Genomic DNA, 25,069 nt, shown 5'->3' on the forward strand with positions numbered 1-25,069 from the left:
CTCACTGTCAAATTTTTTTCTATTTATCTTCACATTTCGCGTTACTTTTTGAAGCAATATGTAGCAACTGAAGCTAGTTCTGAAAAACATAGGAAACCACTACAGCTATAAAAGGGACGTTAAGAATAAACACCCCCCATCCACAGTGCGATTCGAACCCGGGCCTTTTGAGTGGGAAGCGAGCATTCCCACCCCTGCACGACTTCGGCGGAGCCGCGCAACTCTAAACGACGACACGTTGCAGACTACCAATCGCAGCGCTGCAAGCGTAGTGACCTGTTTGGGCTTCACTCTTGGAAGCTCGTTTCCGGGCACTCCCATGTTTTAGTACACTCTAGTCGAGGCATAGGTGTGGCATGACCTGGAAGAAATGCGACCGAACTGAGGGGAAGTATCGTGATCTGAAGTATTTCGAGAATCGCTGTCACATGACGCACCGTCACGCGCCTGCCGGCTGAAGCTCATGATGTCTGTGGTGAAATTGTTAATGTGAAAACGACTTGAAAGTTATGAACGCCATCCTTCTGTAATCAGGCAATGCGTGGTCGCACATGGGACAGATATTTATCGGCTGGCGGACGGGTATTTGACGTGGCCGCAAAGGTGGTACCGGAAATAATGCACATTGGGGGAGTATTGAGCTCGAAGATTTTCTTTTCTTTTATATAGTAAGTTTTTGAATGTGTATTTATATATCCCCGTCTGTTCACGTGACAGGTTCGAGGCAATATTTCTAATGCGAAGAAAAAGCTTTTTATGATTTGAGCGATAAATTTCCGTTTATTGAAATAAGAGGCTTTTCCAGAAAAGTACGGCTTTACTTAGAATAGCATCACTCTGAGCCAAAAGAGAGCAACGGGGGTATAGGGGTTCCTCCTTTGAGGGAGCAAGTGCATTGCCACTCCCATTACTCTCCTAAAAGGAGCAACGGCAAGGGGATGAACCGTTGCCCTCCTTTCACTTGCTCCTTCAGGGGATGAACGGTTAGTCCCCCACTTGCTCCTTGAGGACCAACTGTTACTCCTTCCTGGTGCTCCTCAAGGGAGCAACGGATGCTCCTTCCCGTTACTCCTTAATTTCTTCTGGGGCCAAAAAAAAGAATTCGTTTTTTGATTATAGAGCATATTGAGGTTTATACAGATATTTGTTTGGATGCACGAACAATTACAGACATCTCACTCAGAAATAAATTTCAGAAATTTGCAACAAACACACAGGATTCGAACTCATGACCCCTTAATCTCCACGCGCGTACGCTAACCACTAAGCCACCACACGCTACGGCCCCGTTTGAAAGGAAACGGGGTTATGTATGTACCGGCGGGTCGTTGCGCGTTCTGACCTGTTAAGGAAATGAGCATAGGCGTGCAGAACCATTGGTGATGTTCAAAAGAGAATCGAAAGTAACAGTGTAAACATCTGAAAACGTCAGGGTAATGAGTCTCTCGTGAAAACACATGCTTTGCCAGAGGTCCCTTTTGCGCTAGCTAAAAGGCCAGCAATTTCTTTTTTTTTGCCCGGAGGTGGTTTTTTCTTTATTATCATTATATTATTAATATCAATATTAATCATTTTTTTCGCGGAAGAGTCACCTCCCTTTGAAAAGACAACACAGCTTGAGCTGATAACGTCCATTTGCTCTGAGATTAAACACAAAGTCAAACTACCGGACCCGATTGCGATAGCTGCCCTCCAGCAAAATCAGCAAGTGACAAGGTAGAGATGAGGGGGGGGGGGCAGCGGCATTAGCACGCTGTCAGTCTTTCTGCGCATCGCGATAAAAGTGTTCGTTGCGTGATCTCTGCTGCAACCCTGCAGTCGGGGCTTTTGCTGATTTGTACTGGAGACGGCCGTTCAGCAAAAACCGCAAATGTAAAGTATATCAACTGTGTACTTCTCTCAACCGCTTCTTTGTCGTGACGTATATACGGAATCTCGCGAAGCCTCGCATTTTATTGCCACATTCTCAGGCTATATATTTATGCCAAGTGTTATACGCAAAACACACCAGTTAGCTTGCGACGACAGCAGCTTCAGGTGCTAGCGTTCTAGTGCAACCATGCCTTTTATTAGGAACGTTTAGCTTGTATTAGGGGCTTTTAGCTTTACGTTACCGTGTTACGAGTTGCCGGAAGGAATCTGTCCATGCGCGGGCCTTTACGGAACGTGAACTACTCGCCGGATTGGTTTACATGTATACGGCCCTATCTCGCAAATCCACCTTCGTTCGCGGCTACTCGCGATACCCGCTTTACCGAGGCTCCAGCCGCCGAGTAAAAATAAGCCGAAGTGCGAGCGCCAATTGCGATCACCTTGTTTCAGCGGCAAAAGTCACTAGAGTCAGTTGAAATAGAATACCGAAGCTGTAAGCACGTGAGAAGCCTTGACATAAATACCCCGACAGGCTGAATAGGTGGCGCCATCTAGCGGGAACAAGATGATCCAGGCAAGCAAAAAATTGTTATTGCAGAAACATCGTGCATTCTACTTCTGGTGTAAATGCCTTGCCGCGGCGTAATTACGAATGAGTTATCTTTTCAATCGTTTTTTTCCTCAAAAACACTAGACGAAAACAAACGTGCCCATACTATGGTTGCACGAAGCGTCACAATATGGCGACACCATCGTCGGATAACTCTGTATTCTACACCCTTTGCTGATACCGGGATGCTGTACACGCTAAAAACCCCTAGTGATTTTGCCGCAGCGGTGATACAATCTTATTTAAATTAAATATAATTGAAGAGCAGTTATCATCACCATTTCATGGTTTATTCAGACGTAAAGGTATCCGTTACGTACTTACGTAAACGTTTACATACGGGGAGCTAAAACTTTTCTAAAACATGTGTTCGGTAGCACCGTAAGGTTAAAAAGTGTACGTACAAGCTAAATGTCCCTATTAGCGTGCGTATCTCTCTGTTCAGTTTACAAAAAGTAGTTTCCTTACGCCAGCCCGCAAGGAAATGTGGCCCATGCATCGACCGATACAGGGTGCGTCCTGCAGGAGAGCAACGGTGGCGCGCCGAGAGCAAATTTTGCCGTTCGTCCTTCTGTTGCTCCCTTCCAACCTAACCCTAAACGGTACTCCCCCAACTTGAGACATGTCAGCCATCTTGTTCCAGTTGGTCTTTTTGGGGAGTAACAGTTGGTCTTTAGGACTAAAACCCGCAGTTACTCTCATTTTCCCATTTTTGGCTTAGAGTGTAGCAAACAAAGAAAAAGGTTTTGTTCTAAAAAAGTGTTACGTATTCGCGCTTTATTTAAATTGTCCTAAATGTGCAACTACGCAAACATTGAATTTGCCTTTGACAGCATGGCAATGCCACCGTAGCCTTCATTACGTTCAAATTCACGCTCTGAACAATTTTGCAGCAAATATTTCCTTCGACCGTAGTAGATTCGTATGAGCCCAACTACGTCGCTTTTTGCTCCCTTCCACTGGAGGAATAAAAAAGTAAAGAAACCCTTATGGCGGCCTCAAGCACGGATCCGATCAACTCGCCGGTTTTTCAGAATCATTCAATCTTCAAATCACGCAGTGCCTTCCAGAACGGCTCATTTCCGAATCGCCTCACATTCAGTGGCGACGGGTGCGGTGCCACCATCGTGGCTTCACTGCCTTAGACCACGAAATTCAGCTCGCACGTGGTGGCACTTGCGGGTACAGCATACGTCACGTTCGAGTGCACCCTGCCTGGACGCTCCCGCAGTCATGCCTTCGGTGCGAGGCAGTTTTAGCGAGTTGCCTCACGTCTGCTAACTCGCGACACATATCAAACGACGTATGCGTGTCAACGACGCACAGAATACATTCAGTTGCGTCACTTACCGAGCAAGGGACGGTGGAAGGCCGTACTTTCTTTTTTTCGTTCTGAAACGGACGCACTGTCAACCGTAATCACCACTTTTGTTACGCTGCAACACTAAATCCCTTTGAATGTTGCTAGTGCGAGGTCGAATGCAGAGACAGAAAACTGTGCGTCAAACGCTTATACGGCACTTGACTGCGCCAGTTCTGCTCACGGTGGCAAATACTAGACAGCAGACTCGCTCATTCTTTTTTTTTCATGTCCTCCGCACGCATCAAGGAATTCTCGGGAAAAACTGCCGTCAGGATTAGTTACGGCCTCGGCACTCGTGGAAAGCTCTGGGAACACCGTTCTTAATGGGCCTATTCGCTCTCCAGCGTCTAGGGACCCGTATAGGCCCTACACAAAGACTAATCTTCCCCACTTAATGTCATACACCCCCCCCCCTTTCCCCTGCTGAACCCGTTACCAAGGCAGCGGATTTTTTTCTTTTTCATGTAGAGGTGTTCGCTGGCAAACCCAGACGTTCACCACCTGGCGGAATAGTTACACGGTATACTCACCGGCTGTAAGCCAAATACATATGCACTTCCTGCGGAATATTTGTATATTTTAATTTTAAACGTTCCACCCGCTTCTTTGTAACTATACCACTGTACGCGCACGAGCGCAAACATGCAGCAATGGCTAGCGAGGGAGCTTCGGCGCATGATACATCGTATCCACCTGAACGCTCGTACTGCAAAATAAATGGATGGTATATGCAGGACGTAGCAAACATGAAAATAGTCACTGACTGATATACAACAGTTATAATTTAATGCACATGAACAGGACGTCGGCGGCAATATTCACGGCTGCGTGTTTTTGAAATCGACCGGAGACAGCCTGCGCACAAGAGCCGGCATTAACACTGTTAAGTATTGGCCCGAGGCAAATGCTTCTTCAATAACTTATATATGCAGAAAATGACGAAAAGAAGCATTAAGCAATTTACTGCAGTCGCCGCTATTGAGAGCGAAACCAAGTATGTTTTTACAACTCTAGAATAGACGAAAATTTTCTATAGCATTCGGGTATAGGCGGCGGCTATAAGCAACCAAGAAGTGGCAGCTCTAAGCAAATTGATGTAAATGCAGATGCTTCTTGCGGCTTCACTTTAGGACTCGCTATAGGACTCACGAAGCACTGATAACGATGGTTGTTGATGCCCTTGCCATAGGCTCACATATTACCAAATAGCGTCAATACTTATTATCGTTTTTTTTAATTAAGCAGTAAACTGCAATTAGTTAACTGAACCTCACATGAGCTCCTTGAGAAGTCTCTGTAAGGTGGCAAGGTATTTATTGTCTATAGTTATGTAAATGCCTAGAAAGGTACAATTATGCGGAACAGAAAAACGCGTCACGGCAGGTGATATTATAAACGTGCCAGCCTCAGTAGCGCTACAGTCTCTCCTCTCTCTCCTAGTCTGGAGGCAGGCTCTGGACACTCCCACAAAACACGTAGTATGATACGCAGCACACAACATTCGACAGACAGGTGGTTTACCGCGAATCATTAGATAGGAGCATTGAAAAATCGTTAAACAGGTAATGTAGCTCTAGCCAACGTTCGAGAAGAGAACTCGTCTTCTTCAGGGCGGTTAGTTGCTGCCCTGACAAAGTAAAATTATCGTCGAGACGTTGTCTCCCATGACGTTAATTATTCAGCGATTCCCACCACGTTAAGCCTCCATTTTTCTCTGAAGCTCTGTCTTGATAAATAGAAGTGCGCCAAACTTATGGCCCAAAAGGTCTAATCCTTGATGATTTCTTTTTTTTTTTTGGTGCGGTAACTCGTCGTTACTTCCGTTAAATATAATGAATAGTGCCTATTCGACCAGCGAGTGGAGGACATGCTTTCCGAGTAATATCGAAAGAAGCACAGTGTGCCGAATATTAGAAGGACGGTGAATTGCTTGCAATATAAAAGCAACCTTCACATGCAAACAAGCAAGCCCTACAAGATGCACGTGTCTAATCTTGGCATCTTCCATAACTAGTGAGAAGAAAAATGAACAGAAAGATAAGAGCTTGCTTACGATTAAGTCTCATCACTTCATATGTGCAGGCCACATTTGAACGCAATGTAATGATAGGGTCAATTTCAATAATTGGTTGCTTCACCGTGGTTATGAAAATTGATAGCATCTGTTATGTCTTACACTGTATTGAAAGGTGCATGCACTTTCGAAGTTTTCAATCTCGGTGTCGCATTATTATAGAAGACGTCTGATAAGCAAAGCAATATCTCCTGCCGGTGAAATTTTCTTAGTCGTCAGTCGTAGCAGAGGAATCTCAAGAGAAATTCGGATTTATTGTGAACATGGCAAGCTAGTGAGAGGCAAGATCCATAATGAGTAGAAACGCGAAAGTTCCCCGAAGTTGATCCGCCTAGGTAGCCGCCATAGCCCAATAACGGATGGATATTTCTGAATGATCCACCGATCCGCCGTAGCCCCAGCCTTCCAGGGCCACCGTAGCCGAGGCCACCATAGCCCATAGCCCGCCGTAGCCCAATTCCCAACCCCGTATCCGAGACCGTAGCTCCCATCCGAGGCCATAACCGTGCGCCAAGGCCACCGTTAGCGCCCGAGGCCACCATAGCGAGGCCCCCATAGCGACGAGTCCACCGTATCCCAGACCAAGATATCGGCTGAGACGGTGGCAATGGTAAGACAGATAGCAGCAAGGAAGGCCTGGAAAAGTGCGCAATTGCGACCGTTTTAGAGAAATTGTTTGATAAAGCGACGTACTTCTTTTATGAACAACGGTAGCACCTTTTGTTAGTTGAAGGTTAATCCAATTCACTGAGGCAAGCTAGTATAACAGTATGAGCTTTGAAAAAAGTACAATTTTTAGTAAGTACGCGCACTATCTAAATAAACATAAAAAATTAGAAACAACAGGTGCCACAAAGTGGAATACATTTGCGGTCATTTTCCAGCAATACATTCCGTACCTATGGGCGTCAAGTGACCAAACAAGCGTTCACAATGTGTTCTATATTCACTAAGGTACCTTGGACCCCGTAAGAGATGATTTACGGAAAGGAGTACCACATAAAACACACCACAGAGGAAACTTTTCAAGTACTAGCAGTCTATATGTGCGAACAGTTTGAAGTAGACAAGCAGAAATCTCTTCAAGAGCTTTGGAGCCCATATGTCATGCCAGAAACAAAATAATAGTAAATGAGCTATTTTTGATGGTAGCGCATGCTAGGAACATGATTATGGGACAGCTAACTTGAGTAAGTAGACTTTATTCGCTGTTACATATTGATCACCAGACAACAAAAAAAATCTCTGCATTGGTTCCCTCACATACAAAAGAGTTCCTTTAATAAGGCACTTGCCGAAGCGTTTATGAGTTTCACAAAAGGAGCGACCATCCCGTGACCATCCAGCGCTGGCTTTGTAATCACTTATTGTAACTATCCGTAACATTAGCGCGAATGTTTACGCTTTATGCGAAATACATTTTGCAAGCTGTGAAAGTTAAATAAACGTTTAGGACAGATGTCTACGGCTCGCAAGGTATAACTAAGTAGGCCTTTCGTAAAAAAGCGTCTTCAATACAACCATTGATTTGTAGTAGAAGACAAAAAGATTAGTAACCGACCCAATGAACCTATCGCGTCGCCTGTATGCTGTACAGCGCTACACAAAATTCGCTGCCCTTAAGTGGGCAAAAAGACTTCGTTCATATTCCAAGTTGCGTGCTCATAAGTTATGAAGATCTTAGTGACAAAGGGCTTTCAAATTTTTAGGTTAATTATTTCAGCGAAACTTATCTGCAGGATACAACGATGGGCACATCTCTTGCATATACAGGAGCAGATTGCAGCTGTAGCGGCCTCCTATAGCGAGGAAGCGGCTTTCTTTGCTATAAATCCGTCTATTTATAGAAATTCCGACACCACTGTGACGTTTAAGTAATTATATACATCAGCGCGGCGTTAAAGCCCTCCAAGTTTAGAAAATGTAATGCTTTGAAAAAATGTTGAACAAGCTGCAAGAACCCAACATTACAATGTTTCATCAAGAGTTGTTACACAAGGGCCTAATACCACCAGCATAATGCAAGCAACCTTAAAACTTACCAGAGACTTCATTTCGTTAGGCTTGAGGAATCGTATGCCAGCTCGGGAGGTTGTTTGTTTCCCGAGGTCGGAGACCAGTCGCGTATATACACAGGCCGTGAAGGACAGGAACGCATGGAGCCCCGGCTATGCAAGAGCAGTGGAAAGTGAAATTATTTTACTTCGGGAAATTACCTGCGCGAAACTGTACCACTGGGCGTATTTTTCTTTCGTATTATTCTGTGGGTGGACGTCGGGACGAAAAGCGAAGAACCGTACCGCTAGCCGTACCTTGGCAAGGACAGAGACCACCATGAACTGTCGCTTCCTACCCGAGCAACATTCCCGCTTCCGTCGACAGGGGGGAGTAGATAGAATTGGTGACTAGTTGCACGGTCTTGGCAATGGTAGCCGAGGACATTCGCTTTCCTCGTCTTATGAAATATGCCCTGTCCTACGGTGAGGCGACATTTTCCGACAACACAGTTTTCGCGACACCTCTTCGATATATACAAGTAGAAGCCAGCTCACATTTTATAGCGATTCCTGTTACACTAGCTCTGTTACTAGGTAAGGAAGTCAACAGATAATGAACCCAAGGAAAGTTCATGGTCTGTTGGCTTTACTACCAATCGGGTTCTTTAGGATGTGTTTAACACAGAAGCGGCCCTTGAATCATTTAAATTCTTTCGTTCATCTCTTACAGTGCGATAGAAGGCAACTGCATTAGCACCAATGTGCGAAATAAAGGCAAGCCTCGCATCAATTAATGAACAAACAAACAAAAACAAACGAACAAACAAACAAACAAACAAACAAAAATTTTCGTCGAAGCGACCCGTTATGTTTCTTTATTTCGATGCGTCAGATAATACTAAGTATCATTATTCGCTATATGAGAGATCTCGGTTATTGGACAATGCTGCAATGAAATGATGATAACAGATAATTCAACGCTTACATTGTATGTGATTGGTATTGAGTACTGAACGTAGATTATGCATTCATACGGGGATAATGCCTGCGTAAAACAGGAAGCAAATGTATATACACGATAGAACACTACAAAATATCAGGGCTTGCGCTCGCAGAGCGCCCTCCTATTGCACTACCTGTATTACACATCCAATGCACTGTATCAAACTTTGTTTCATAATGCAAAAGCGCCGCATAATACTGGGCACTTAAGCCGTCGGCAGAGAGATATAAACCAGCATATATTGGACAACGATCCCTACATGCTGTGTGGCTTTTCTTTAAATATTATTTTTTTAGGAGCGAAGCTCCTTAGGCCTAAACTCCGCCGTCGCCGTCGAAGCTCCCTTATCTTAAGCATCGCTTTAGGTTGCAGTGGCCGGTGATTAAGAGGAAATCTTTCGGCCTTGAGCGGTTTGGTTCTAGCACACCAGAAATTCGAGGTTAAAAGAAAAAGCTCTGTGCACAACTCGTTATAATGGCCGTCTTCACTTTCATCACCTTTATCGTGGATTGTGAAATGACAACCATCGTTCTAGCGCATTGCGGGCGCTTTGCCGAAGGTAGTAGGAGACACTTTCCCCACCCTGCGCCGGCGCAAAAAGACAATGAAACGGCTGCGCGCGCTGAACGCCGCGTGCGGCGTTCCGTCGTCGCCGTCGAAGCTCCCCGCCGCATCACCTCTCGCACCCCTCTCCCACCTGTCTTCCTCCTTTCCCTGCGCTGCGCGCGCCACACACTCACTCGATCAGTCGTTACCGCCACCGAGCGCGGCAGACGCTCTACCCACCCGCGCCCCACCCTACCGCCTTCATGAAAGCCAGCAGCGAGATCAGGCGCATAGTCGTTTGCGCCCAATTTTGTTCCTGATACCATCCTGCTCAACTAAAAGACGCTATAATGGCCGATGTATTTTAAGACATCATACTAGCAAAGTTTTCAGTGTAAGTTCAGTAAATGAATTGGGAACGCCTGTAAGCAACCTTCATTAAGGAAAACTTAAAATAATGTGAAAGGTAAAGATTAAGCCTACCAGCATTTAACAAAAACAAGACACCTAACTGGCTTCCATGTCTTTATGAAACAAGGGGAGAATTTTCAGGGCTCGTTTCTTTGTTTCCCACAACCTATATGAAAACCAGCAGATAATGATGGTACACGGGACGGTAATTGTACTGGTTTAGGTATATTGTAGCAGTTGTAATATAGATGTCAAGAAAGTAAAGTGGATGAAAAGACAACTCGCTGCCTGCAGGGGCCGAATCTCCAACATTCGGATAACGCGCCCGATGCTCTATCAATTGAGCTACGGCGGCGATCGTCATCTCGTCCACTTTATCGGGTATTGATGTGCATACAAAGCTGGGAATGTTAGTCAGTGCCGCTCGTAGCCATCACGGCGAGTGTGGAACACTCTTTCTTTTTCCAGATGGCGTCACGTGGCACGTGAACCACACGGTATAGGAATGTCCACACAATCCACCCATGCAACCCAGGACACAACTAAACATAAAAGGATGGCAGGCAACTCTGTCCAGCTCGGATCCGAAAACCCAAAAGGCCCTCGTGAAGCGTGCGAGGACAGCGGCCCGCGCAAATGCGATCCCAGACTAAAGATCCCACTCACTGATCTTCTCACAGAACATGAAATAAACGTTTTATTCCCTCTAACGAGCGGAGAGCTGACCAATAAGCCGTCGCATACAACCTGATGGCATGAAGCCTGCCGGAACGTGACCATCGCTATGAATGAATGAAAGAAGGGGGAATTCTGAGGGCTCGTTTCTTTGTGTGACACAACGTTAATGATAACCAGAAGCCAAGGAAGGTAAAAGGGAGGTTAATTAATCCGGGGTTTTGCATGCACATAAATCGCGATAAAGTGGTCGAGAGGACGACCGCCGCCGTAGGTCAGTTGGTAGAGCATCGGGCGCGTTATCCGAAGGTTGCAGTTCGGTCCCTGCCGGCGGCAAGCTGCTTTTCATCCATTTTACTTTCCTCACATCTGTATCACACTTACTGCCATGCACTTAAAACAGTACAGTTAACGTCCCACTATACCTTCCTTGGCTGTATTATCTGTTGGTTTTTGAGTAAGGTCCCTGTCTTTAAGCGTTTGATCTAACACCTCAGGACACCTTTGTCAGCACCGTAGGCGTAGTAACTACCAGCAAGAACAGGGGCGTAGGCAGAAATTTTCTTAGCGGGGGGGGGGGGGGTGTATCATCTACGCTTTATGTATGTTCGTGCATGCGTTTGCAAGTGAGCGGGGGTATATACCCATCTTAAAGTGAAATATTTCGAGGAGCACTTGACCCCCTGGCTAACACTAGCGACGCAACCTGAGAAACGTGAAAAGCTGGGCCGACGAAACCAAGCGGAAACTCGAAACAAGGACAGAAGAAGGCCACATGTGAAGGAATGCAGCGGTTGCGAGTCTGTGTTTCGCCAAACCAACATTCTAAGCAAGGGAAAGTCAATGAGCGCGAACCTGCTTGAGGCGTACCACATCCAAATGAATGGGCACGTTTGTATAAGTGAACATTCTCTACGTACATATCACAGAAAAGAGTGGCTGTTTCTTTCAGGGAGCGGCTGATTAGCAACGGATCATAGGGCCTCACTTGTAGCTCGCGCGCGTGCGCGTGTTAGGCGGTTTAAGCGTACGTGGATACATCAATAAAGTGGTTGTAAGTCCGGCGACTGTGGTGTGACTGAATGTGCGTTCTTCGTCCTAGTTTCGAGTTTTTCGCTGGTTTTTTCGCTACTAGTGAGCAGAAACTATTTTGTGCACAAGCGCTCACTGGAGACGACATGCTATTTCTTATGTCGTTAGAATACGGCAAGTTTGTCTCCTGTTCACTGTCGTTACTAAGTGACAGGCTATGTTCCCTCTAGTTCTGGTATCGTAGTGGTCTTGGATAAGTCGAGTATGATGCGTACTGCTAATTACTCGCGGACTAAATCACACCCACATTATTTATCCCGTAACGCTCTTTCTTTATGGGTGGATTTTTGGGTTGGAGAGTTTCGGCGTGTACGCAGTGACTTAGCATCCTAAGAGGTGGCATAATATTTTTTTCTACATTTCAGCAATTCTCAGATGAGAGTCGTCTTGCTGTAATAGTTTCATATGGAAGTATTAGCATCATCACAACCCTTGGCGGACCGCATTGTAAGTGCGAATACTACCATTGCTTTGAACTTCTTAATTAGAGACGACTATTAGCACTCGGGGTTTGGAAAACGTCGGTACGCATGAAACAATGCTTGCTGCCGTTGGGCAACAAAACGGGAATCGAAATACGGAATAATACTTAGAGTGGAATAAGAAGGACGCAGGACAAAGAAAGGTATACACGCACCACAAGCGCTGAACTACCAGGTAGCCCACCTATCTATCCTGTTACAATGCATTAACATACATCCGCGTCAGCGTTGCGCCCAAATATGACTTGTATTGGGTAGCGCAGTGGGCCCCAGTCCCATCGCAAGATGCTGTAATGCTCACCGGTGCAATCAGCTAAGAACAAGCAATAACCTTTGCATCGCTAGACGTTAAGATGGTTGTTGGTTCTGGGTATTGGACGCAGTGGTTCTTGCAACAGCATCCTTTTACCACTATAGTAATACTGCAGGCGGCGACACTGCTACTTACTTGAAGAGAGAAGGTGGAACCGTATGCAGAATTGAGGCGGCTGATTTCGCGTATGCCAGCGCTAGCAGTAACGATCGTTATGCAGTTAGTTTCGAGTGATCATCTGCCTAAATAGTGTTCGTGCACTCCGTGATGATAAGCACTGCTGTTGACAATGGGCACAGCGTAGTAGGCTACTTGCAAGAACTGACTTAGTGCTAATATACCTAGCGGCGATAGAATATTAGCCGCGTATTGTAACGCCCTGTTCAACTCTCCGGTTTCCCCAATCAAGAAGCCCTAATGCGATGTGAATCGCCGTCCTTCCCTTCATATCTCCACTACCATCTGAACCTACAAAAGAAACCAAACTTGCTTAGCTAACCAGCAACTTCACGTCTTGTGGAATCGGCACATACAGTCTGGTGGTAGGCCCAGGCCTTCTTGGTCATTAATGCGCATGGTGTTAGTCAGATGGTGAAGGTTCTTCATGCATTTAGTGATGTTCTCCGACGACAACGCTAGCAGCTTGTCGAAATGGTCATCGCCCCTAAGTATCTGTCGAATGAACGAATGTCATGTACATTTATCACAACGTCGTAGTCGACGCCTGGTCCGCGCCTCGTGACTTGATTAAAAAAGATCCGCCGCTGGGAATCGAACCACGAATTCGCGGCCGCGACGGTAAGCGCCCGACGGCCAACCGACTAAGCCGACTTGGCAGATGACGGACACTCCACGAATGCGCCTATATCTTCACATATCCTCTTTCGCACGGTGCTTTCTGTTGGCGGTGTAGGTAGGCGGGGAGGAGCGGTGCGGTTGCCGCCGTCTGTGAGAGGTAAAAGAAGTAATGCGTCACGATCGACATTTACTAGCGCTTACTCCTAGATTGCGCGCGATATCGGAGGTCATGGTTAAAGCGTCTCGATACCAGCGAGGGGCACTGGCCGCGCTGGCGTCGCCGAGGAAACCTAGACGCCGTTACATTCATTGCCTTTCGCTTCGTGTTAGCGTGCGCCGTCTCATTGGAGTAGTGCAAGTGCCACATGCACCAACGGATTTCTACGCCGCCGGCTGCTTCGATTGCGAGAGCACCGACTAACAAAACTGCTGCAATACGCGTTGCAAAAAGGACGCGATTTCGACGGGCGAATGTCGTGCCTTGGTGGAGCGAAACAGAGGCCAGAGGGACGCACGCGTTTGCGGCTCAAGCTACGAACATCTGCCTAACGTGTGCTGAAGCGCAGTGTGGTATGCATGAACACAGGGGTAGGTAAACCCAATTATAGTAAGCGCACACCGTGCCGCTTCTCTTGTTAATTGACGACGTTTTGAAGACGTGGATAAGTGCATATAGGGTACCAGTGTTGATTTATGAGCTTGTGATCGTCATCTTTACGCGCGATTCACGATTCGCTGATTCCAAATATATGTTCACAACTTCAGCTACCACAACGGTTTAATCATGATCATGGGCGTTAGTCATCACTATGGAGACATGCTACTAGGCGTCAACATAGGTGCATCGACGTCAAACGGTGCTATAGCTGCCAAACACCAGTCTCGGGCAGTAAACTAGTTACTAGTAACGCGTTACCGGTAACTAGTTACTTTTTTCAGCAACTTGTAACTGTAACTAGTACTTTTAAGTTAGAGGAACTTGTAACTGTAACACTGTTACTTTTTTCGCAGTAAACTGTTACGGAAAATACCGTTACAGTTACTTCTGTCTTTATGAAAAATTATCCAACAGCAAACACTTTTTCGAACTTTCTTCTTTACCATATATCCTCTCCACCCCTCAACTTTCCAAAATAGGGCTCCCCTCGCAGTTTAGGAGAGGAGGTGACTAAGCGTATTATCTTCCCTGCAGAAAACCGAGGTTCGAGGCCTGTCATTAACGCAACATGTAAATCATCGTGGTTCAACTGAACAGCCTGCTAAGTTCGCGTCCGTTTCTTTTTTTCAGCATATATATCCTTTTCGTCACTTGAGCATCTAGCTATGTTCTTGGTGTACAAGTGGAGGAGCATTAGGATGCCATGTTTATAGTCTCCCTCGTCTGAGGCTCCGAGCTAATCGTGTTTGACAGATGGCTAGAAAACAGCAGAACGCGAAACGGTTAAGGCCAGAAATTCCGTGAACTAGACGAAGCGATATTTTAAAACTTCTTTGTAACTGGTTGTAAAATGTTACTCCGACTTAATGCAACAATTATTAACAAAATGACAGACGTTTCACCCCCAATGCAGGTGGTATCCTAAAAAAGAAAAAAAAATGAGCCGAGGTCAACCAGTCCACTAGTCACACATGTCCTTGTAAATGTCCAGTGGGGGGCCGCGGCTGTTTTTGCAAGCCGCGGCGAATGAACCACGATTCCAGGAGTTGCTTTTCCCCCACCTTCGTTCACAAACTGGCGTCGTCGCATTGTTTAGGTCAAAGCTATGACCTGTCATCCAGCAGTGCTCAACAAGCTCGGTCTTAGAACGCGTTGCATGGGTTGATTTAGCGATATTCCGCTTGAGTTCTTTAGGCCTCGTTGATCATTTCCTGCCCGTTTCGCCGATCCCCGCATCGCACTTTTAGATACCGCCATGATCATCCGCAGGTGTGCAGTCTTAGGATTTCGTGAACACACGTTGTCATGTTCCAAGGTATAATAGCGGGACTTAAAAAACGGTTTGTATGCCCAGCGGACCGGAAGCTCTCCGAACAGAGTCTGACACACCTTAAACATATGGAGCAGACACAATGGACGTCGTAACCACTCGTGATGCACTCCCCGCTGCTCTTCGCATGCGCTTCTGGGTATAGTTAATAAACGTCTTAGGATATACTGCCGTCGTTCCAGTACATCAACCACGTTTTCCACTTCAAGTAAGAGGCGTTCGAAGTGATTGCTGGTGTGGGCCCCCTTTTATGTTTCGTTCGTCTAGGGTTTTACGACGTGCAACCCTTATTAAATAAATTCTATAATTTGATTTGTTATCTATTATTTTATACAGTAACGGAAAAGTAACGACGTTACTTTTGCACAGTAACTGTAACTGTAACAAGTTACTTTCGGAAACTCTGTAACTGTAACTGTAACAGAGTTACTTTTTTGGCTTAGGTAACTGTAACTGTAACACTGTTACTTTTACTGGTAACGTGCCCATGACTGCCAAACACCAATAGACATTGTAGAAGCTCTCACATATTACTACACGATAAGCACAACTTCTGTGAAGACATGTTTCACTTTCATGTTATACCGATTCCTATGACGGAGGGATCAGCCATGTTTTTTTGTCTATTTCTCTCGCTAGCATTACTCCAAACACACCTGGGATCGGAAATTGCATAGAGAACTTATGCGCGGTTGTTGGCAGCGCGTTCTAGTTATTTGTATGCAACGGCCTCTTCACTTGTAGTATCTCCTTTCGAATCTCTGGCGGCTGAGGTGGCTATCATGTCATAGCTATTTTCCTGGTGTCAAAATGTCGACATTTTACCTGGTTACCACTGGGGCCTTTATAACTGTGCTTCTGAAGCATCTATTCGTGTAAAATTTTAATGCAGCGGCTCTAAAAGCTCCACAGATCTTACGAAGACGCTCTGACAATGTTGATGTGTTCCCATGTGCTGAGCTTGCCTGGTTTCACAGTGTGCACCAAACTTTCTGAACGCAGCCGTGATCTGAATTCAGGAAAACAGCATTACTCACTGGAGATTGCAATTCTATGTCGTTCTTTTGTTTTACTGCAAACTATAGTACATTTCATAAGTCTTTAATCATATGGATTTACAAGGTGCTAATAGCCTCTCAAGTAAATTGCACACTTGAAGACCTAAGCCACCAAGTAAAAGTGTTTGCACCTTTTTACTACAATAACTTCACCACCACTGAACAGAGTGGCTTGTAAGCCTTGTTTGGCAGTTGCTGTGTTCTTGCCAAGGCCCGTTTTTCTTGCCAATAATTAATTATAAATCTCCTAGCTCCCCTTAGCACTCATGTGGTATATAATATGGCTACGTGGTGGTTACGACGGTTGCGTTTGTCCCGTAGTTCGACAAAAACTGCTTTTCTGAAATTGCGTTGGCAAACTTGACAATATGATTGCACACATCTTGTTTCCAATGCCAATTTTCATGGACAGTGATTCCGTGAATACGCCATTACTTGATTATTTGTCAATCTTAGCAATGTTAAGATTTAGGCGTCCGCTTCATTTTCGCTTATTAGTTTTTCGGCTGAGTCAACTCTACCTAATGATTGTAATAACAGGTTTCCATGATGGTTAAAGCTGCGTCAACAACACGGACGAAGAAAACGAGTGTCGCTGTGTCTCCTTGTTCGTCCATGTTGTTTGTGCTGCTTTAACCATAATAGAAGCTTACCGATTAACCCAGTTCTCAACCTTGCTGCAGGTTTCCATGCATTCACGCTAATTTATTACGCCTTTTGCTTTTTCGGAATGGATGCCTATTTGTAGCAATCGCTGTGAGCTACTGAATCTAAATGCGGTTTCCGATATTATTTTCGTTAAGGCTTCACTTTTCATTGTTATGACATTGTGATCTCGGTGTTCAGCAGCGCTAGAGGGCCTGTATTTCATCTGTTCTTCCTCTACATTCTACTAAGTTGGCTTAACTCTTCTATATACCTTTGTCACTATTCAATTTGTTGATGGTTTTTTTTATTCCCTCTAGACACCATGTCGTAATTACTGGACGCAACTTGTGTGCTCCAGGTTTCTCACCTAGTGGACGAGAATGATCAAGATACACTATGCTTCGGATGAATTGAACCTCCTAAACATTCAATACGTCTTCATTGACCTTCATTGTTCTGCTTATCGCTACAGATGAGCGCACTGCTCAAAGCGCTGCCGTTTTCAACGTGTCGTTATTCGCGCCACGTTCTGGGAGCGACGTTAAAAGCGTAATTCATCTTTTCTATGAATGAATAGAATCAATAACAAATTGGACATGCGTCAGATTGGATTTATTGTAATGCGATTAGAGAAAGTCACTGACTTCAGAACAAATAGAAATTATTGGCGATCTGATTGCAAATATTTATTGAAAAATTCGCAAATAAACATATCACGTGCCTCTGTTTCTTGCAAAAAAACGCCGAGTGTCTTAGAGCCAAGTCGAGTAATATTGAAATATTTACACTATCCGTCATAATTCACGCCTAAGGGGGACATCATGTACAACTTCTTTGCGTATACCCGACACCAGGCCGTCTTTTTTTAAATTTTGTATGTGATGTCGAAGCTGTTTTCAGAGACACCTACACTGACTGCACTTTGCGATAAAACTCCACGTAGTATTCATTCCACCATGCTCAGCGCCTGTGATGATGCTGACAGACCGGCTGCGTAACCTTGAAAGTGATGCGTGTAACGTGCATAAGCGTCAAAGAAAATCGCTTTGTCTCTAATTGCATCATTTGTCCAGGCATAACAAGGTACCCACACGAAAACTGCGTGTTCCTTGCTATTATACCCACACGTAGGCAGTCTATATCCCCAGGCTGCACCGAGCAAAGTGCCGTCATTTACGACAATTAAAGTGCTCATTCTTCCTCATAATACGATTCAGTGAATGGAGTCGCTGTTTTCCCGAGTTATATCGCTAGAAAGATAGCGCAGAGACACAATGCAGACAAGTTTGGTCGGTGCGCGCTTTCAAATTGTTATACAAGTGCTTCAGAGCAAGCGTATTACGCGTCGCACGCCACCAAATCGCGATCGGTGCTCTCTATAAACGGGCTACTTTTAATTCAGCACCCGTTTCAGTTCCCGGACACCCACGAGTAAAAAATAAAAAAAGAAAGAAGGAAAGCGAGGCGGGCGCACAGTAGAGTTGCCGGCATGGAACCACCAAAGCGTGAAAGTAGTGAGAGCGCCCAGCGGCGTACACGATGAATTCGGTCAAGGCCGTCAATTCGCTGCGCCCTCTCTACCGCTGAGAGTGAAAGAGCCTGCAGCCGGTTCGTTGGCGACCAGACGAGTCACTCCAGAATGGGGGCTTTTCCCATCGCATGAGCAGAGCCACTTTTATATGATCGGTATTTTCTTTCCTTCATTACGTACGCTCTCTTGCGCCCGTCTTTCGAAAGCGAACGTCGGTACCTCCAGCCGGTGTCGATCTATGTTATGACATGTGTACGCGAATTCCATCTGTCGGACTGGAAGCACCCTTTTCCCTGGTGTGTTGATTTCATTATTGTGCTCCTGAACATAACATGCTTGCCACTTACATATGCAACAGCAAAAGCGCTGTAGTGGCACATTCTCATGGCAGGATGAGCAAAACGCCTGTCATAAAAATATAAGGACGTTTTGAACGCGCTTAGATTCGTAGAACAGGCTACTTCCCTTTGTCAAGAAGCATAACGAAACGTTACCGGCTACTCCTAGTCCTGAAACGACACACATAAGAAAACAATATGCCTGGAAGCAATTATGGGAAACACAGCTACGTGCACGCTGTGAACGAGCGATGAGGAAACAGCTGCTTCGCAAAACGAAAACACGAAAATGAGTCAGATTTTTATTAAAAAGAGGCAAAATATAATTACGAAGTAAATGCCTGTTCCTTTACCGTTCTTGTCTTACAGTTTCCTGCAGTAGGAAATTCTAATCGTGAAGTCTTTCTTTTAATGTCGAATAAAGCAGACATTTCTAGTTCTATGTACATTCATTTACGAGCACGTACTAACACAAACAAGACAGCCCAGACGTGCGCATTTTAATCAGTGTTCCTTTTTCTTGCTTGTCTTTGTTTCCTCAAGTAGGAAACTGTAATTGTTAAGCCTTTGTGTTGATGTCGAACATAGCAGACATTCCTAGTTTCATCTACATCAATATACGAGCACGTGCTAACGCACGAAAGACTGGCCGATTGATCTCTTTTTTATTGATAGGTCTCTAATACAAGATGATCCTGTCATTCGCAAGCATTATTCAGAAAACTGCAGAATTAAGCATAATTTTCATCATCACACTCACGTACAACTGGCACATTGATATAGTGGAAAATTCGCCAAAGCGATAAATGAAGTTTTTGTATTATTGACTTTTAAGCATTTTGCATCCTTCTTGCGTATTATTATTGTTTATATGCCATGATGTACTAGTCTGCTTATTTTGTGTTTAGCAGGCGATGTATTTGTATTCTGAGCAGATTGTATGAAAAACGAAAACTCACAGATCCCTTATGCATTCGCTTAAGGAGACTCGAAGGCGAAAGCCATCTTTTTCTTCTCAGTCGATATATTAGTGCTGCCCCGCCACCCTTCGAAAGCTTTCTGCACCTAACGCGGTTTTGCATTGCCTCCACGATCAGAGGCACCTCACCTGGTTTTGCCTTGCCTCCGTGACCGCACCACGTTTGAACAAACTGCGATCCCCACTGAAACGTTCCGTATGCCATTCCAATAATTCCGTATGTTTCCGTAAGAATCTTACGGAAATATATGGAAAACATATGGAAAATATACGGAAAACATATGGTCTCCGTATGAAAACATATGGAATTATTGGAATGGCATACGGAACGTTTCAGTAGGGATGCCCTGTGATGACGTCAGCATGTGGCGTTACGTCACGTGACGTCGCAGTTACGTCATGATGACGTCATCACGTGATTTCTTTTGCATCACTCGTCCCCGATGCCGAGGGACGCCGACGCCGATGATCAAATTTCACGTTTGATAAGTCATTTAAGGCTTTCGCCTTCGAGGAGCAGCGGAAATACATAATATTACGTCCAAGTCAATGCATATATCTTGTGAGTGCAAATAGCATGAAAGAAAGTTAATCAGTGACAAATATAAGCCTGAAGATAATAACAGTCAATTGTAGTACATTTGTAATTTTAAGCAATAAGAATGAGAATCTTCTCTAGAAGCCTCAATAGAATTTTATATTGCACATTCACGTCCTTGTGTAGAATACTTGTCAATAATTCTGGCAAACATTTTCTCCACTGGAACAATAATGTTTGTTTTCCTGCCATAAAGCTAGCCCCACAATACTAAAGGTCGTTATTCGTTTGCATATTCATTGAACAACTGTACTTGGAGAACACGCACACATGTACTAAGGTGTATAAAGGCGGCTGTTCACTTCTTTTCGCTAGTTCATGAATACATGAGCTTTATATCTCAGCATAACGTTTTAGCGAAAAGTTTGTGAGTCTACAAGACGGTACCACTTGCATTTCGGTTGCTAAATATCTCGTTTCCAGACGATCTGCCTACTAAATAACGTCCTCAAGGGTACGTAGGTAAGGCAATACCCTCAGTGAAGCATGCCTTTTGCTCCTGTCGCCAGCCTCAAAACACGCATATTGCGTCAGTGCGTGAATACTTACGACATGCAAAGGACCACACTAGACAAAGCACTATTGCAAAAAATCAAACTGGTACCTTAGCTCACATTGCAATTTTCGTAAAGGTTTGCTTTTCGATTATACAACCTTCCTTTCTAAACTAGTTGCGAGGGAAATTCTATTTCTAACGCCACTTTATGGCCCAGATTTGCTTCATTACGCTGTACTATTCTACAGTTGTACATAATTGGTTATTTTGAGAGGAATAAACGTTCTGGAATGTACTATGTGAGCACGGTTGATCCCAAGTAAAGTGAGGCCCGCCTAAAGATGTTTTATAATGTTCGTCAACACGATTAAAATTGTGAATACGTTAATAGTTTCTTTACAATCGGAGTATGAATGCTCGATGCCTTCGCTCTTACAACGGGAAAATCGGTTGTTTTCTACAAGATCTATGAAAAAACAAAACGTACATTGGCAAGGTGCCATGGTCAGAGCCGTCGCTTCAAGAGCCGGTAATACCTCCAAACCGGAGACTAACAAAATCTAATGAATGGTTTACGGTTCCGAGAAGAACAGAATTAGCGAGACAAACACCTTTGCTATGTCAGGCTTGCTTACACATTTCATTCGGACACGTCTATAAGGAGGTGGCGGTGTCTTCTGCGTAATACATATTGACATTGGAAGCTTGTTACTTGTCGCGCATGCTGTGGCTCGTCAAATTGCCTCAGACACGTGTGAGAGCTTCGCGAGAAGATGGTGGCCTTGACGGAACTCGTTCAGAGCCTCGTACAATTCACACGGCGAAGACGTACTACCCGTGAGCCGGACAAGTTAGACGAACAGACATATTTCGTATCACACGTATGGGCCTTGATGTATGAGAAAACGTTAGAGGGTCCAAGGATGTGGGGAATTTGCGGGTTTGAGCTAAATTAATCGCTCGCGGAACGTTACCGCTCGGCTCACCATGCAGCAACATGAAATCATCTTTGCCAAGCAGCTGTTGCGGGAAGAAAGCTGCGCCTGCATTACGTCACGGAAAAAGGGACTTTCCGAGAAGTTTTGAAAGACGGTTATATAAAAGCGTTATTGGCCAGCCCCGGGAGACGAGTATACCAGCAGAGGATCTTAAAGAGCAGGCGAATCAAGATGAGGACCTTGGTGAGCTTCTTTAAATGTTTATTTCGAACGCGAGGTTATACTGCATAACAGGAGTGAAGGCGAACTAGTACATTTCGGGTCGTTTTGGCCAGTTTACTTTTCTGACGGTTTTGGTCAGATGACAATTTTGGTCAGAACGAGACGAAAGTGATGAACAAAACTGTACCGATCAACCCGCTGCGTTGTCACTGGCTTGACACGCTGGTTGGATAGCGTATTTTATCTGCGACTGATAACTCACTAACGCTAGTACGCTTACAGTAAGAGGGCTAGACTGTTATCGAAGTCTCAAATGTAGTCTTAGCAATTGTACTCCATATGACAAGTTTCTGTTATTTAGAGGGTGTTATCAATTATCTATTGGAGCGATTCACACAACGGTTGTTGTACTTCGTCTTTTTTTTTATCTGAAGCAGATGCCGCCACAATTCTCGAAACGTACTGATCCTAAAAATTTACATTTTGCTCGGAATTACATGCCTTACACATTTCGGTACATCTGGCGGCATTTTAGTTCCTAGAGCTCTGGCACTCAACGTATTCACTACATGATGATGCAAAAGGCAGCGCTAGAACGAATGCAAAGGATGAGAAGATGAGAGGACATGCATCTTTTTCGTTTAGCGCGCCTTTTTACATCATGAACCAAAACCAACTTTCCCAACTATCAGTTATTCTGGTACGCACTACATGCATAATGACAATCTATAAATAATGCAAAAAATAAAGAAAACGCATAGCGTTTCAGCTTTGTCTTGATACAAGGCAGCGCTCATTCTTTACAGTAGTTCCGTGTGATGACAGAGAGAGAAGAGAGAAGAGAAGAGACTAGGTGGGATGATATAGTTAAGCTTGATGCTTGTTAGCTTTCAACATCCTAAAACACCCTGTTTATTTACTTTACAGTTCGCACTCCTAGTCATCTGTATCGTCGTGGCGGTCGCCTACGGTGGCCTGATCAGCCACCTTAAGGCCAAGAAGTACGGCCGTGGTTTTGGCCATGGCGGATACGGAGGCGGCTATGGCGGTGGATACGGTGGCTCGTACGGCGGATCCTACGGTGGCTCGTACGGTGGATCGTACGGCGGAGGCTACGGTGGCGGCGGATTCTGGGGCTAAAAAGATCGATTTTACTGTGACCTTGACAAGATTCCGACCAGGTATGCCCGTTCAATCACTGCCTAAACTTGATCACCGGGCAGTAATGAGCTATGTATTTGCACGATTTTGCATATTTGCCTATTCATTGTTAGACAATTATACAGGCTGCAAATTATTACAGACGATGGCGCACATTTGCTGTTTCTTTTTCTTTTCATTTTGGGATAAACGAAACGACATTCGCACTCGACAGTAAAGATTTCCCTTATAATTTCACAGTATAACCTACCATATTTAGAAAAATGCATTCATTTGGTTTTATCGTTTTCATTGCTTTGGATACCCGGATCAACTTGCCACACTTATCGTTTAAACGAAGAATATAATGAGGTGTCGAGAAAATACGTCTTCAGATTGCGTAATCGCGCTGCATCAGAATCCGGACTAAAGTGAACATAACTGCGCAAAATCGAAATGCTAATATTGCTACGCGTACCAATACGACTTACGTGAAGCCAACTGAAATGCTTCTATTAGAGCACATATAGTCCACACACTAGCAGCACTTAGAGTTTATAGAAAGCTGTGCAATAATTGTGCTCTTTACCCAACAAGTCGAATATAAAGTACAAGGCCACATAACAGATTCCGGTCATCAAAAATAATCCAGATGCCTCCCCAGTGATCGCGCAAAAATTCATAGGTGATGGACCAAGGTTTTTCTCAACACAATAAACATATGTTTCTTTACTGCTGATTCTGCACTCTTCACTTAAGATTGTGTTCATATGACTGTCTATATTTGGTTATACCTCTAAAGCAGACTGTGTAACAAATTCCTTGAAAACATCCTCCTTCGCTAAGCAAAGTAACATGTGCCAAGTTAAAGGCGCAAAATACTCGTATAACAACATGTATATAGAAAAAATAAAGCTTTCTTTCCTAAAAGGAATTTGTGTGTTTGTTGGAAAGAAAGAAGTCATTAGGAATAATTTTGTTAATTCGCCTACAATTTACATCGATCTGAATTTTCCCTATTCTATGAATTATTTCTAACATGTCACTTCTTCTTCAGGTACCTGACCACTGAACCTACGATGTCGGATTCTGCGACATATCAACTTCATCCCAGTTTCACCTGCGCAAATTTCAGTATTTAAGTTGAATAAATGCAAAATGTCAAGCATTCAGTCGTATTGCGTTCCTTCTTGATCATGAAATGACAGCTTCTACAGTTAAACATAGCACAATTTCCAGAAACAAGATCTCTTGGTACTACCTTAGTTATGTTCTCTTCGTATAATGATAGTATTAATACTAATTTATTCTTGATCTTCCATGTCCCAAACCAACACTACGCCTATCTGGGTGCTACTATAGGAGCTGTCGGCGGACCAGCAGAGGAGCGTTTTCAGACACAAACAACATTGCTGGGCCGTTACACTCGTCGTGGGCACAGTTTGAAGCGAGGTGGAGCAAAATGCAAAATAAAGCAAAATGTAAAAATACAGACCTTAAAATAAAACGAGACAAGTTCTGAAATATATACAGCACATTTATAATGTAGCACAGAGTAGATCCTCTGTACTACAGCAGAGTAGAAACTCTGCAATCAATACGAGTGCTGTTAAAACTGAGAACTAGCATAGTACTTTCCGTGTTATGGGTCACAGTTATGTATTATTCACACCAGCTATGTTTCGCAAGTTTCTAAAGAATATGTGGTACGTAAACAGCACCTGCATAAACGACACACCTATCTTGCCTGGCTACGCGCGCTTTACGCCCATCGCGAGGTGCTGTACTTATACATAACATTTTAAGGCATAGAAGTCTCACAAATGTTTTTCGAACGGCGAATATGAGCGAAAAAATGGAAGATTACTGCAACCAGCACAAACCCATCTTGCCACTC

The 25,069-nt window shown here is 44.4% G+C and overlaps 2 protein-coding genes across 2 annotated transcripts in view; one reads left to right on the forward strand and one right to left on the reverse strand.

The window, feature by feature from the left end:
* Positions 1-7,998, reverse strand: part of LOC119394981 (cuticle protein 6.4-like) — a 23,241-nt gene extending 15,243 nt beyond the window's left edge. The window contains exon 1 of the mRNA XM_049415897.1: positions 7,962-7,998. Within this exon, the coding sequence (XP_049271854.1) occupies positions 7,962-7,973 (12 nt within the window). The 5' untranslated portion in view covers positions 7,974-7,998. The remainder of the gene's footprint in view (positions 1-7,961) is intronic.
* A 13,919-nt stretch (positions 7,999-21,917) lies between these two features.
* LOC119392963 (glycine-rich protein 3-like) lies at positions 21,918-24,340 on the forward strand. Its single transcript, XM_037659855.2, has 3 exons — positions 21,918-22,053; positions 22,960-23,213; positions 24,230-24,340. The coding sequence occupies exons 1-2, from the start codon at positions 22,042-22,044 to the stop codon at positions 23,170-23,172; spliced, it is 225 nt and encodes a 74-aa protein (XP_037515783.1). The 5' UTR covers positions 21,918-22,041; the 3' UTR covers positions 23,173-23,213; positions 24,230-24,340.
* The last annotated feature ends 729 nt before the right edge of the window (positions 24,341-25,069 follow it).

The sequence above is a fragment of the Rhipicephalus sanguineus genome, chromosome 5 (assembly GCF_013339695.2).
Source record: "Rhipicephalus sanguineus isolate Rsan-2018 chromosome 5, BIME_Rsan_1.4, whole genome shotgun sequence".
NCBI classification, from domain to species: domain Eukaryota; kingdom Metazoa; phylum Arthropoda; class Arachnida; order Ixodida; family Ixodidae; genus Rhipicephalus; species Rhipicephalus sanguineus.